Genomic DNA, 12,272 nt, shown 5'->3' on the forward strand with positions numbered 1-12,272 from the left:
TGTGGCTTTGCGGGCACCTCTAGAGAATGCCTAGGATTACCGCAACCGGAAGGGCTACCATTCGCTCAACGTGCAGTTGGTGTGTGACCACAGGCAGCTCATCCTAGTTGTCAATGCCTGCTTTCCAGGCAGCAGCCACGATGCCTTCATCCTGCGCCAGACATGTTCGAGGCCCAGCCTCACCCACGATAATGGCTTCTCGGGGACAAAGGCTATCCTTTGTGCACCTGGCTGATGACCCCGCTCCGTGCGCCCAGCACCCCTGCTGAAGAGGGATACAATGACAGCCATCAAGCAACCAGGAACATCATTGAGCAAACAATCGGCATGCTGAAGCAACGGTTCCGCTGTCTGGATCGTTCCGGGGGAGCCCTACAGCACTCGCCTGAGCAAGTCTCCCATTTCGTTGTCGTGTGCTGCATGCTGCACAACCTGGCTATCCGCAGGACTCAGCCACTGCCAGCAGACATTGGAGGACCACCAGAGGAGGAGGAGGAGGAGGAAGAGGACCAGCACAGGAGGGAGGCAGAAAGTGCAAGGGCCGCCCGTCGGCGGCTTATTGCAAGTCGGTTCTAGGCCCCCTCAGGGAATGGCTTGTGTCAATGGCAGAAGATGAATGTAACCGCTCCACAAGCCCTCAGCCGAGCAGGGCAACCAGGACTTCCAAAAGAAAGCATGGACAGTGCAATTTAAGAAAATTTTTACTGTGATACCTCTGTGCCCTTCCCACATGACAAACTAATGGAGAGAAACCCCCCCAAAAAACACAAATACACCAGTCTCGGCCTTTACAAGTAAAACAAATATACCAGTCTCGGCCTTTAAATATGAGACAAATACAGCAGTCTCGGCCTTTATATATAAAACAAAACATTTGGCCACACCTTCTACTTTTTCCCCTGCGAGGGTGATCCGTTTCGCTTCCGTGACTGGCCCCTACCCGCCCTGCAGCTCCTCCTCAATGGGACCCCAGTGGCTGCAGCAAGGCTGGGGGAAGGCTGCTGAGGGTTAGATGGTGAGACGGCAGATGCCCTTGGGGGTCAGCCTGGACCAGCTCTGGGCCTGGAGGGGCCGGCTGCTGACTGCTCCAACTCTGCTTGGGCGGCAGCAGTCTGTCCAACAGCTGGTGGCAGCTGCAATGGCAGAGTGACAGTGTTGGCTGTAGGAATGCTGCCAACCTGACAGATCACAGGCACTCCCTGGTCGGCTGATATATTGGCACGCGCACAGGCCAGCACTGCAGCATGCGCAGCAATCTGCTGAGGCACAGACTGCTGGGCTGCTGCGGCACGGCGAGTGCCCCGGCGATGCCTGGCCGATCCAGCGAGTGTGGCAGCAGTTAGTGCCCGTGTGGCCCTGGTCTGTGTCTGCATGACAGCAGCCAGTCAATGCACGGCACGACTGAGCACTTGGCTAGAAGCCGCCTGTGAAGCAGCAAAGTCCTGCTGACTCCTAGCCTGTGCTGCCGCGACGTCCTGCAGACTCCTGGCCTGTGCTGCACTGAATTGTTGCAGACTCCTGGCCTGTGCTGCCGCAACGTCCTGCAGACTCCTGGCCTGTGCTGCCCCGAATTCCTGCACACTCCTTGCCAGTGACTCTATGGAGTCAGGCATCCTTGCCACTGCAGCCATGAGCTCAGTGTGCCTGCGCTCAGCTTGGGCGCCCATTTCCGCTAGGAGCCGCACCTCCTCTGCGCTCACCGTAGCAGGACTGGAGGCTGCACTCACCCTCCGGGGAGAAGGCCGCTGAGACTCCCCACCCCTCCCGCATTGCTGCAGCCCACTGGTCCCCGGAGCTTCACTATCCTCCGACCCTTCCCCCCTGCTCCCCTCCAGGGAAGACATGTCACCATCATGGCCATGGGCTGCCTCGGCTGAGGGTGTCCCTGATGGGCTGGCTTCCTCTTCCTCCTCCTCTATGTCTGACTTGGACACAGTGCCAGCTTGAGGGGCCGCCTCCTCACCTGGCGAGTCACCATCTGAAAGCAGGGAGGCACAAGAGTTGCTTTAGAGTGGCAGCGAGGGAGGCATGAGTGCTGCTGTGCACTGCATTGGTTCGATAGTGGCAAAGGATGCTGGTGTGAGGCGCAAGTGGAAAGGGAGAGGTCAGCATCTCCAGTGGCGATGGGGCCACTCAGCCGGCCTGCCATGATCCGCTCCACTCGCTGCTCGAGGTCGCTCAGCTGTTTCAGGTCAGGACGGCCTCCCCCGGTCTGTTGCTGTTGTCTTCTGTTATGCGCCAGCTTGGCCTGCAAGAGAAAGGACAGCCTCTAAGTACAGTGTCAAGCACTGATCTTGCCCGCACTGCCTCCCATGGTCGATTAGCCCTGACAGTGTCAAGCCCTGATCTTGCCCGCACTGCCTCCCATGGTCGAATAGCCCTGACAGTGTCTAATGTCCTGAATGCGCAAGTGCTTTTCATGACAGTCCCATAGCTGCTGGATGAGGGCTGGCCATTAGGGCTTTCAGACCCATTTGGCCATAAAGTGAGGTGCACATGCAGGGATGAGGAGGATACTGGAAAGGGTACTCACCCTGACAACCCGAGTGAGGTCGTTGAATTTTTTCCGGCACTGGGTTGGTGTCCTGCCAACCACGCTGTTGGACGTGACCCTGTTTACCACATCCCTCCATGCTTTCCGATATTCGGCAGGCAGCGGCCTCCTGCCACCCTCAGGGAAGAGGATATGGCGCCTGTGGTCCACTGCGCCAACCAGCAGCCTCAGGTCACCCTCGCCGAAGCGCTGCGCTCTCTCCCTGGCCTTCTCCATTCTCCTGGGCGTGGAGCTGTTCCAGAAGCAGTGTTCAGGCCTTGCCTTAGGGCTGCAGTGTGCAGGGCGTGGCAGCCAAGCAATTCCACCCTCCCCCTTTAAGTGCTGACCGGCGCCTGGCTGTCTGCCCTCAATGAGCAACTCGCAGCACCTGCGCTGTGCCCGCCTTCAGTGTTTGCGCCCCGGATCGCCAGCTTAGCGCCTAATGATAGTCGTGCATCGCCTGCTTTAGTGCAGCAGCAACCTCTTGGGGCGATGCAACTGAATATCGGCGAAGGTGGCGCTAAGTTGCGCCGAGCGCAAAAGTTAGCGAACGCCATGCTGTAGCGCCCCAAACGTGGCTATACTGAATTTCTAGGCCCATAGGTCCAAAGTCACATGTTCCTCCCAAGCTAGTTGTTTTCTCGACTACTACTGCTAGTTGTTGGATGGCAATAAATATTTGATCCAAATTGATTGCAGCAGTTGAATATAAGTTACACTCTACCTTTCAAATCACGTTAGGTATACATAAATAATCAATTCAAACTGCAGTATTATATAAGCATTTGATTGGTGTGACTTATCCATGGACATGATTTCCAGATAAAGCAGCAATATACTTATGGAGTTTTACTGAAAATTTGGCAGTTTCTCTACATCTACAAGGAAAAACAAATTATTTTTTGCTGTCTGTACCAAAGAGAAACAATTGTCAATTTAGGGCACATGAGCAACATTAGTGTACAAGATCTTTAATAAGTGACAGATATTTCAAAGCAGAATTGTGTTGCAGTAAATTGGCCTATGCCATGGTATGGGAGATTCACCAAACAGAAATCAGGAACACTCTGACACACATTCCAATAGCTGTTTCAATCACAGAACGATGAGAGATCATTTAGGTTGCTCACAATGTCAGTCAGAGAATACTGCAATGATGTGGGGATCTAAAAGAGTAAAATAACTTTTTATTTAAAATGATTAAAAAATTATTTTAAAAAAGAAACAGCAACATCAGCATGCGTGCTTTCTTCTTTGGTAAGCTGCATGGGCTTGTATAAAAGATATTAAGTACATCCTATATTGTATAGATTACACTATAAAATATTGAGGCAGACATTCCGTTCCCTACGAGTGTGTACACGCTGTGTACTCACCCGTAGGGCCAACGGAAATGCCGGTTTTAGGCATGCACTACTACGCATGCGCTGGAAACCGGCATTTCCGATCTGTCAAGAAAGCTCTTGACAGATCCTCCGGCTGCCCTGAAGCAGGGCCTCTGCGGGGGGAGAGTTCCATTTTTGGAGACCCTCCGCCAGCAGAAAACACTTACAATCCTTGCGCCTGGAAAAGTAGGCGTAAGGCCTGCTTTTACCAGGATAAGAGTTGAAAAAAGTGTTTTTTTTTTTATTTTCCCACTGATTTATCATTTTAAAATACTTTAAAGAAAGGTAAGTTTATTTTTAGCCCTGTTAAAAAGTTTAATTATTTTTTTCAAAAAATAAAATTTTTGTTTAAAATACTTAATTTATGTAATTTAAAGTCATTTTAAAAATGTGATTTAAAAAAAAAAAATTATTAAAGTTTTACTATTTTTGGGGGTGATCTCTATTCATATATTTGACAGGTCTTCCTGTCAAATGTATGAAGGGAGATTTCCTTCTCTGATTGGCTCCCCATGGCCCACGTGATCCCAGGGACACTGCAAACCGCCTGTGTCTCTGGGGTACAGGGGCCCTGCGCACCAGCAGTTTGAAGAGGCCCAGCAATGGAACTCTGCGCCTCCTGGGAGCCCTCCGGTCTAGTCGCAGATTTTTCCAGATCGCAGCCCTTCGCTTATGGGAGGCCTGCGAATGGAATTTCTGGGCCATAGTGTTCTTAAGTAATGCACAATTTGAATTGTTTTGATTGTTGATTTTGTTGCCTATTTTAGGGCAACTATAGTATTATCTTTAGTATCTAATGTGACGATAGTATTTGTATACATCTACTTTTTGAATAGTGTAAAACTTTCTATACAATAAACAGCCCAGGCTGCCCATTGTGATCATGGATTCTATTAGCATTAATTTATTAGTAAGTGTAAACTTCAACTAACTGTGGCACTGGGTCCTCAAAACACACTTTGCTCAACTGATTGTGTATATGTGTACATATTTAATAAAACTATTTATTAAAATAGTAACAATCATTAAATTTACCTGGAGTTGTACTTGATGCGTTAAAAGTAAACTCAACATACTATGAAGAGACAAAAATGAATGGTGAAACAATGAGGTTGATTTTAACGGGAGACTGGAGTGGTGCAATGGCGGGGCTGGGGCAAGCGGCAAGTGGGAGCTCAGATTTTAGCTCATGAACATCATTTTAATATAGAAGATCGGACTTCCATCCGAACTCAGCAGGAATCAGTACCTGGCGGGCGGGTTAAAATTCCCTCCAGTATGTCTAATTATAGAGAATTTTCCTTTCGAGATTTATACATCCAGAAAAAGAAGTAATCAAATCCAAGTTATTGTTGAAGTGTGATATAGAGTTTAACATTTGGGTGGTTTTCATCCATTGCTAGTTGGTACTTTTCTGCAATAAAAACTCTAGGCTATTTCACACGAACTTCATTTTAGACAATTTGTTTATAATTTTGACCTCAGGATATGGGCCGATGCTGACAGGTTGCCCTGAATTGTGCTTCATAGCAATAGTTTGCACAACTGAGAAGCAATAGTTTGCACAACTGAGAAGGCACTAAGAGTCAACCACATAGTGTGCAATAGTTTTCACATATAGGCTAGACTGGGTAGGTCAGTGAACTAGTTGGGTTTTACATTGCCATTTTTCTCCTCCTGCATCCCCATTAATAACCAGATTTGAACTCATGACTTCTGGATTGCTACCATCGCACCATAACCATTACATTATCATACCATTATGGATAATAAAACTTGCACCTAAGTAACAACCTATCAAATAGAAATTTGTCAAAGAACCTTCTGAATACTACATTGATATCGACAGTTCAGGATTTAAAAAGTCAGCATATTGTAATATTGTACAGCCTCTGTTCCAACAGATGCATTTTTGTTCAATGGCAATGTGGAGAAAAATATTTGTGTCTTGTTCACACTGAAAATTATTTTTTTTAAATTATAAATAGGGTTGTTTCTTTCTCCCTCCACTTGACATCCATTTCCATGTCCACAGATTCCCAAACTTAATGAATAAAACATCTGTGTAATTTTTTCCCCACTGCGTTCCTTAGAACTATTATAGAGCTGTAACAAAAGTTTACGCAATATCTAATTATGCTATACTTGATACTATTTTCAAAATCTTGTTTGGAGTTCATCATAAAGAATCATACTACTTGGTTAATTAAATGCATCAAAATGTTAATTTGCATCTGTTAATCCAATAATGGATTAACTGCAGCATGACCTGTTATTTATGCCTTATATAGCAACAACTCATGTACAAATTGTTCCTGAAAACCAGCTAGTCTACAATTGGAGGCTTTGCTACATTGTTCAAATAGTAGGGTGCCCGTGTTTATTATACCACAGGAATCAGCTGCTATTCGTATGTCTATGAAAAACCACCAATGTGTATTCCACCTAAATCTGGAGGAAGTCATTTTGTGAAGTATAGGCTTTTCTTAGAGCAGATTATAATTATGACAGTCTAAAACTACATTCTAATGAACAATTAAAAGATACACTAACTCTAAAGCAGCACAAAGATACATTAGAAGCTAGATCCTTGCACCTCTAATATCAGGTCTGTAAAGAGAAATTTTTAATAAAGTACGTATTTTATACAAGCGGCCGCATTATAGGCAAAAAATATTACCTTAGCTTCTACGATATTTGCATTATCATCCTTTGAAAAATGACGTGGTCTATGGACACGATCCACAATGCGACTGCCAGCTGGATCTGGATTGCAGAGCTTCAGTGCACCTGTGATTCTACCATGCTTTGCTGGGTCCTTCGTACCTGGGACTGGTAACTTTAGATGAGATTCAAAGAATGCCTTCCTTTGGCTCACAATTGAACCTGGACGAGGGATCCTGTTGACAGTCTGTGAACCTACCAGAGGCAATACATATTGAAGGAAAATCTTGTGATACATTACTTAATACATATTCCTTTTTGCAATACATTCCATTTGGCTTTTCTGTAGAAATAGAAGTATTTTAACCATCTAATAAACTACATGTATACATTGTTTAAATATCACGAGAGAAAAAGAAAAAAAAGCACAAAGTAAGAAAAGCATAAATAACTTGCATTTATATCGCACCTTACATGGCCTCGGGACATCGCAACGTATTTTGCCGTCAGTTAAGTACTTTTGAAGTATAGGCAAACATGGCAGCCAATTTGTGCACAGCAAGATCCCATAAACAGCAATGACCAGATCTACTGTGCCCAGGCCTCTCGCAACCCTTCCCCCACCCATCCATCTCTTTTTTGGCACATTCAGAAGAATTCAACTGAAAGTGCCTAAACTCGTCGTTACATAACAAATTTAAGCTGGCAGAATGGAAAGACTTTCATCCTAGGTCCATTATTAAATTAATGCAATAATACATGATTGAAAATTGAGAGTGCACTAAAAGTCCAAATATTTATTACAAAATGTGTTTAATGTCATCTTATCCAATCATTTTATGTTCATACGTTGCATCATAATACAAAGACAACAATTCTTCCTGCTGTGTAAACTATCCTTTAAAAGTATAATTTAGGGTATACCTGATCTTGTTTCTTCAAAATGCTGTGATTGACTTGAGTTCTTCCATTCATGCTGCAGTAGTGATTGATTGGTATCATTCAGTGACCACCTCTTGTGTATAATGTTGTTCTTGAAAAATAAAGCAATGTAATAAAAACATCTTACAGGAATAAAGTCATGTTTCAATTTATTTGTAATTCCATCAGCTATGAATTCTACTGAAAAAATAGAATGTATCACTGCTAACTAAAATAGTTGATTGTAGCAGTAATTGTCTTTTATGGAAATGTTATCTTGACATGTTATCTCGTAAAATTAAGTAGGTAATACCTCATTCTATTTTCTCTCCCTTCATAGGATATTGAGGCAGAGCCAAGAGATTCCATGAACGACAGACTTACTTTAAATTGAAGATACAGTGTACAATATTGAATATGAAGTCATCACTTCTTTACTAAAATAGTTTCCCCCATTTGAAATGTGACAGTGAAGTGTTCATCGGGGAGGAACAGGTTTAATCCCCTCATTAAGAAGCATAATTATCCAAAATAAATTGCATTTTATGAGCCTTGTGAACAGTCTAAATATTTGAATAGATTAAGTATCTTTGAGACAGTTTGATTGCATGAAGAATCATATATTTGTAATAGGCAGTTACCTTATCGTGAGTTATATCAGTTGGCATTGGAGAAGATAAGAAACAGTGATATGAAGCACAAATGTGAACTGTAAGGTACTTACTACAGAGGTCCAACAATGAAATATTGGTATTCCATCCACCAACACTTTATCCATTTCTCAAATACATTTAAGTTTGATAATGTATTATCTTCTGGGCAGCTCCTATGGAATATGTTATTGTCAATAGTGCATAATATACACATTTTTTAAAATACTAGTTTTTTTGTCTTAATGAGCAACAGTGATGAGGAAAGCCCAAAGCATTAAATTACAACATAAAGATTACTTGAAAGCATGCAAATAATTTGTAATATGTTTAGGATTGACATCTTCAGACCAGTCCAGTCAACCTAACACCACCTTGCATTTCCAAGTTCACAACTACTCAGTCACAGAAAGAAAAATATCTTGAGCTTTAAGTATACAAATATGGACTTTTTATTTTACTTCTTATATTGCAATGTAATATTTTATTCACTAGGAGCCCAAGTTTCAGTTAAGTTATAGTAAAACCAATTAACAGATTAGCAGTGTTCCAATGTATTATTTTTATAAAACTTACAAAGCATAACATCAAGCTTTTCAACACATAATACTCTCAAATGCACATTGGAGCCAGAGTTCAGGTGGCTGAGTGGTTAATTAATTCCTAACCAAAAGATCAGTTCTTTAAGTCCCATAACTTTCCTGTCTATCAATCTTGTCCAACCTAGGTTGGTGGAGTTTGACCTGGTCTTCCTTGAGTTACATCTGTAGGAAAGTCAATCAGAAAATGCTGTGGATCAACCTGAAGGATGAAGGGAGGGGAGCAAAAGAGAAGCACCTGCAAGGGAGAAAGAGGAGAAAAGACTAAAAAGCTTTGTTAGGGTTTATTTAATAAAACTGCTTTGATCAGTCATTTCCAATAAATATACATTTCAGTAGCTCTAACTGAAATGTAAATGAAACTACTCAGATTGTAAACAGAAATTTTACTTATCTTAAAATGTTACTTCAGAAATGAACAATTTAAAAAGGACAAATAAGGTGCAATTGATCTATCTGTATGAATCTGTGTCTCTGTGATTCATTAAATTTACCACTCTGTTGATAGACTAGTTACACATAAATAAAGCTAGGTATTTCCACTTGGAATGTACACATGCCAACTTACAAAACTCGGAAAAGCTGACAGAGCCCCCAATAAAGCTAACAGCTCAAAAATACAATGTACATCTGAAAAACAACTCTGAATAAAGGCCTATGACAAAGACCACTGCTTTAAGGCAACTGAATAAGTTAAATTATTTTTATTATTACATGGGGAGGGTTGATTTTTAGTCCCCCTGCCCAGTGGAAACCAGGTTGGAGGCAGTTAATACAGAGCAGGGGGCTTACCCACTCCGTCCCCGCCCTGATCAATTTTAAACTGATGGAAGCCAGCAGAGTCCTTCTTTAAATATGCAGATCAGGTTCCAATTACATCATCGGAGCCCGACTACTATTTTTATCTGAGGCCTGAGCAGGAGAAGAGTGATGGCTTCCCCACCTGACCAAAGTTGTCGGGATCTGGCTCCAGGGCCAGAAGAGGTACAGGCAAGTGTAAAATTGTAATATTTTACATGCTTCCTTGTGAGCCACCTCCCTCGATGCATTTAACCCGGGTCCCCAGCAGCAGCCTCTGAGTCACCTGATTTTAATCAGCCCAGCAGCCATTTCCTGCTGATTTCCCAATCATTTTGGTTGGAAACGGCATGCAAATGATGTCCAGCCCTTAAAATTGGCCGAGCCTCCCTCCCCACTACCGCTCCCGGATGGGCCAGTCGCTCACGAGACCACATTCCTGCCCAGGAGGAAAAATTGACCCCTAGATTTCAGAATTTTTACTAAGGTTTTCCTTAGTTGGACAACTGCAGCAATGTTGTGGGAACAACGTCACCTCCAAGTTCCCCTCCACGTCACACTGCATCCTGACATATATCGCGGTTCTTTCATTGTCCCTGGTCCATATCCTGGAATTCCCTACCAATCACCATTCTGGGAGCTTCATCAGCACAAGGACTGCAGTGGTTCAAGGAAAAGGACCACCACCGCCCTCTCAGGGCAACTAGAGATAAGCAATACATGCAACCTTGCCAGCATCGTCCACAACCCAGAAACTAGGATTTAAAAAATCATGAATTATTTGCAACATCTCACAGCAGTTTGTGTATGAAACAGAATCAGAAAAATAACCAAACACTAAGCAGGACATTTTAGTTGAAAAGAACAGAGTAAGAAAGGAAAGAAAGACTTGCATTTGTATAGCAACTTTCAGAACTCAGGGTGTCCCACAACATTTCACAGCCAATGAAGTAGTTTGAACTGTATTCAATCCTTCTTAGGCAGTCCCTCGGAACCAAGGATGACTTGCTTCCACACTAAAAATGAGTTCGTAGGTGACTGATGAGTCCAATGCGGGACCTACAGTCTCTGTCACAGGTGGGGCAGACGGTGGTTGAAGGGGCGGGTGGGTGGCGTACTTGGGTTGACGTGCGCTCCTTCCGCTGTTTGCGCTTGGCTTCCACTGGCTTCCGGTGAAGAGACTCGAGGTGTTCGGCGCCTTCCCAGATGCTTCTCCTCCACTTTGTGCGGTCTTGGGCCAGGGATTCCCAGGTGTCAGTGGGGATGTTGCACTTTTTCAAGGATGCTTTGAGCGTGTCCTTGAAGCATTTCCTCTGCCCACCTGGGGCTCTCTTGCTGTGGCGGAGTTCTCTGAGTAGAGTGCTCATTTTGGGAGTCTCGTATCGGGCATGCAGACAATGTGACCCGTCCATCAGAGCTGATCGAGCATGGTCAAAGCTTCGATGCTGGGGGTGTTGGCCTGAGCGAGAAGACTGATGTTGGTGCGCCTATCCTGCCAATGGACTTGCAGGATCTTGCGGAGGCAGCGTTGGTGGTACCTCTCCAGTGCTTTGAGGTGCCTGCTGTACATGGTCCATGTCTCTGAGGCATACAGCAGGGCAGGTATCACTGCTGCTCTGTAGACCATGAGCTTAGTGCTGGGTTTGAGGTCCTGGTCTTCAAACACTCTCTTCCTCAGGCGACCGAAGGCTGCACTGGCACACTGAGGGTGGTGTTGGACTTCGTCGTCGACATCTGCCCCATGTTGACAGTAGGCTCCCGAGGTATAGAAAGTGGTCCACGTTGTCCAAGGCCTTGTCGTGGATTTTGATAATCGGGGGGCAGTACTGTGTGGCGGGGGTAGGTTGGTAGAGGACCTTTGTCTTACGGATATTTAGTCTAAGGCCCGTGCTCTCGTATGCTTCGGTGAAGATGTTGACGATGGTTTGGAGTTCGACTGTGAAGGAATAAGCCATATAACCTATTGAGAAAAAGACACCATTCTATGAAAGAATTCTGGCCTTATTAAAACATGACAAACTGGGTCTGGAAATCTAGAAACCGAACCATGAAAAAGCTGTGAAAGCTTTCTGGCTATAGAGATAAGATAGTTGTTGACACTGAATCAATAACCTTATTGAAACAGAAGGTTAAAGGCTCCCGACAGGCTGACCTTTAGGAACAAGACAATGGTTCACCCTGGACAAGGTGTTCTAATTTACACTTCGTAAAGAAGCACATAAAAGTAAGAAACATCCTGCCTTCATAAAAATGACATCAAGTAAAACACACCTGCCATTACACTGTTTTTTTATGGTAAACTTAGAACACCTAGAGAGGAGACATGATTCTGTAATGTTACCAGCTGATCTGGTAGTAAGAATTGCGGGTGTCAGCAGAAAAATGACTAGAGATAATTAGCTTACATCAGCAGAAAACTTTAAAAGAAATACCACTGGAAAGGGGTATAAATATTGAACTCTCAAATGGGATAGTAGACTCGCTTTAAAGGGACAAAGCGATTCTCAGTTTCAGAGGCAGCTCTGTAAGTCTCCTACTCTTTGTACCTCAGGGATCAAAGGTATTTGATTTTGGTGGATATCCTGTAGAAAACTAAGAACTATTACTTAAAGGGTTGACAGTGGATAGGCAATGGCAAACATTTAAAGATTGCATGGATGAACTACAGAATTTGTTCATCCCTGTCTGGCATAAAATTAAAACAAAAAAGGTGGCGCAACCG

The 12,272-nt window shown here is 44.0% G+C and overlaps 1 protein-coding gene across 4 annotated transcripts in view; it reads right to left on the reverse strand.

Moving 5' to 3' along the window:
• Positions 1 to 12,272, reverse strand: part of LOC147109470 (uncharacterized) — a 196,005-nt gene that overhangs the window by 165,899 nt on the left and 17,834 nt on the right. For 2 of the 4 annotated variants that reach the window (XM_086003436.1, XM_086003437.1), the window contains exons 2-4: positions 8,228 to 8,990; positions 7,507 to 7,615; positions 6,599 to 6,837 (exon numbers count right to left, since the gene is read on the reverse strand). In XM_086003436.1, the coding sequence (XP_085859562.1) occupies positions 6,599 to 6,837; positions 7,507 to 7,615; positions 8,228 to 8,281 (402 nt within the window). In that variant the 5' untranslated portion in view covers positions 8,282 to 8,990. The remainder of the gene's footprint in view (positions 1 to 6,598; positions 6,838 to 7,506; positions 7,616 to 8,227; positions 8,991 to 12,272) is intronic. The other 2 variants (XM_086003435.1, XM_086003434.1) reach the window with 2 other exon arrangements.

Source organism: Somniosus microcephalus, chromosome 12 (assembly GCF_052327205.1).
Source record: "Somniosus microcephalus isolate GS21.2 chromosome 12, FLI_Smic_1.0, whole genome shotgun sequence".
In the NCBI taxonomy this organism is placed as follows: domain Eukaryota; kingdom Metazoa; phylum Chordata; class Chondrichthyes; order Squaliformes; family Somniosidae; genus Somniosus; species Somniosus microcephalus.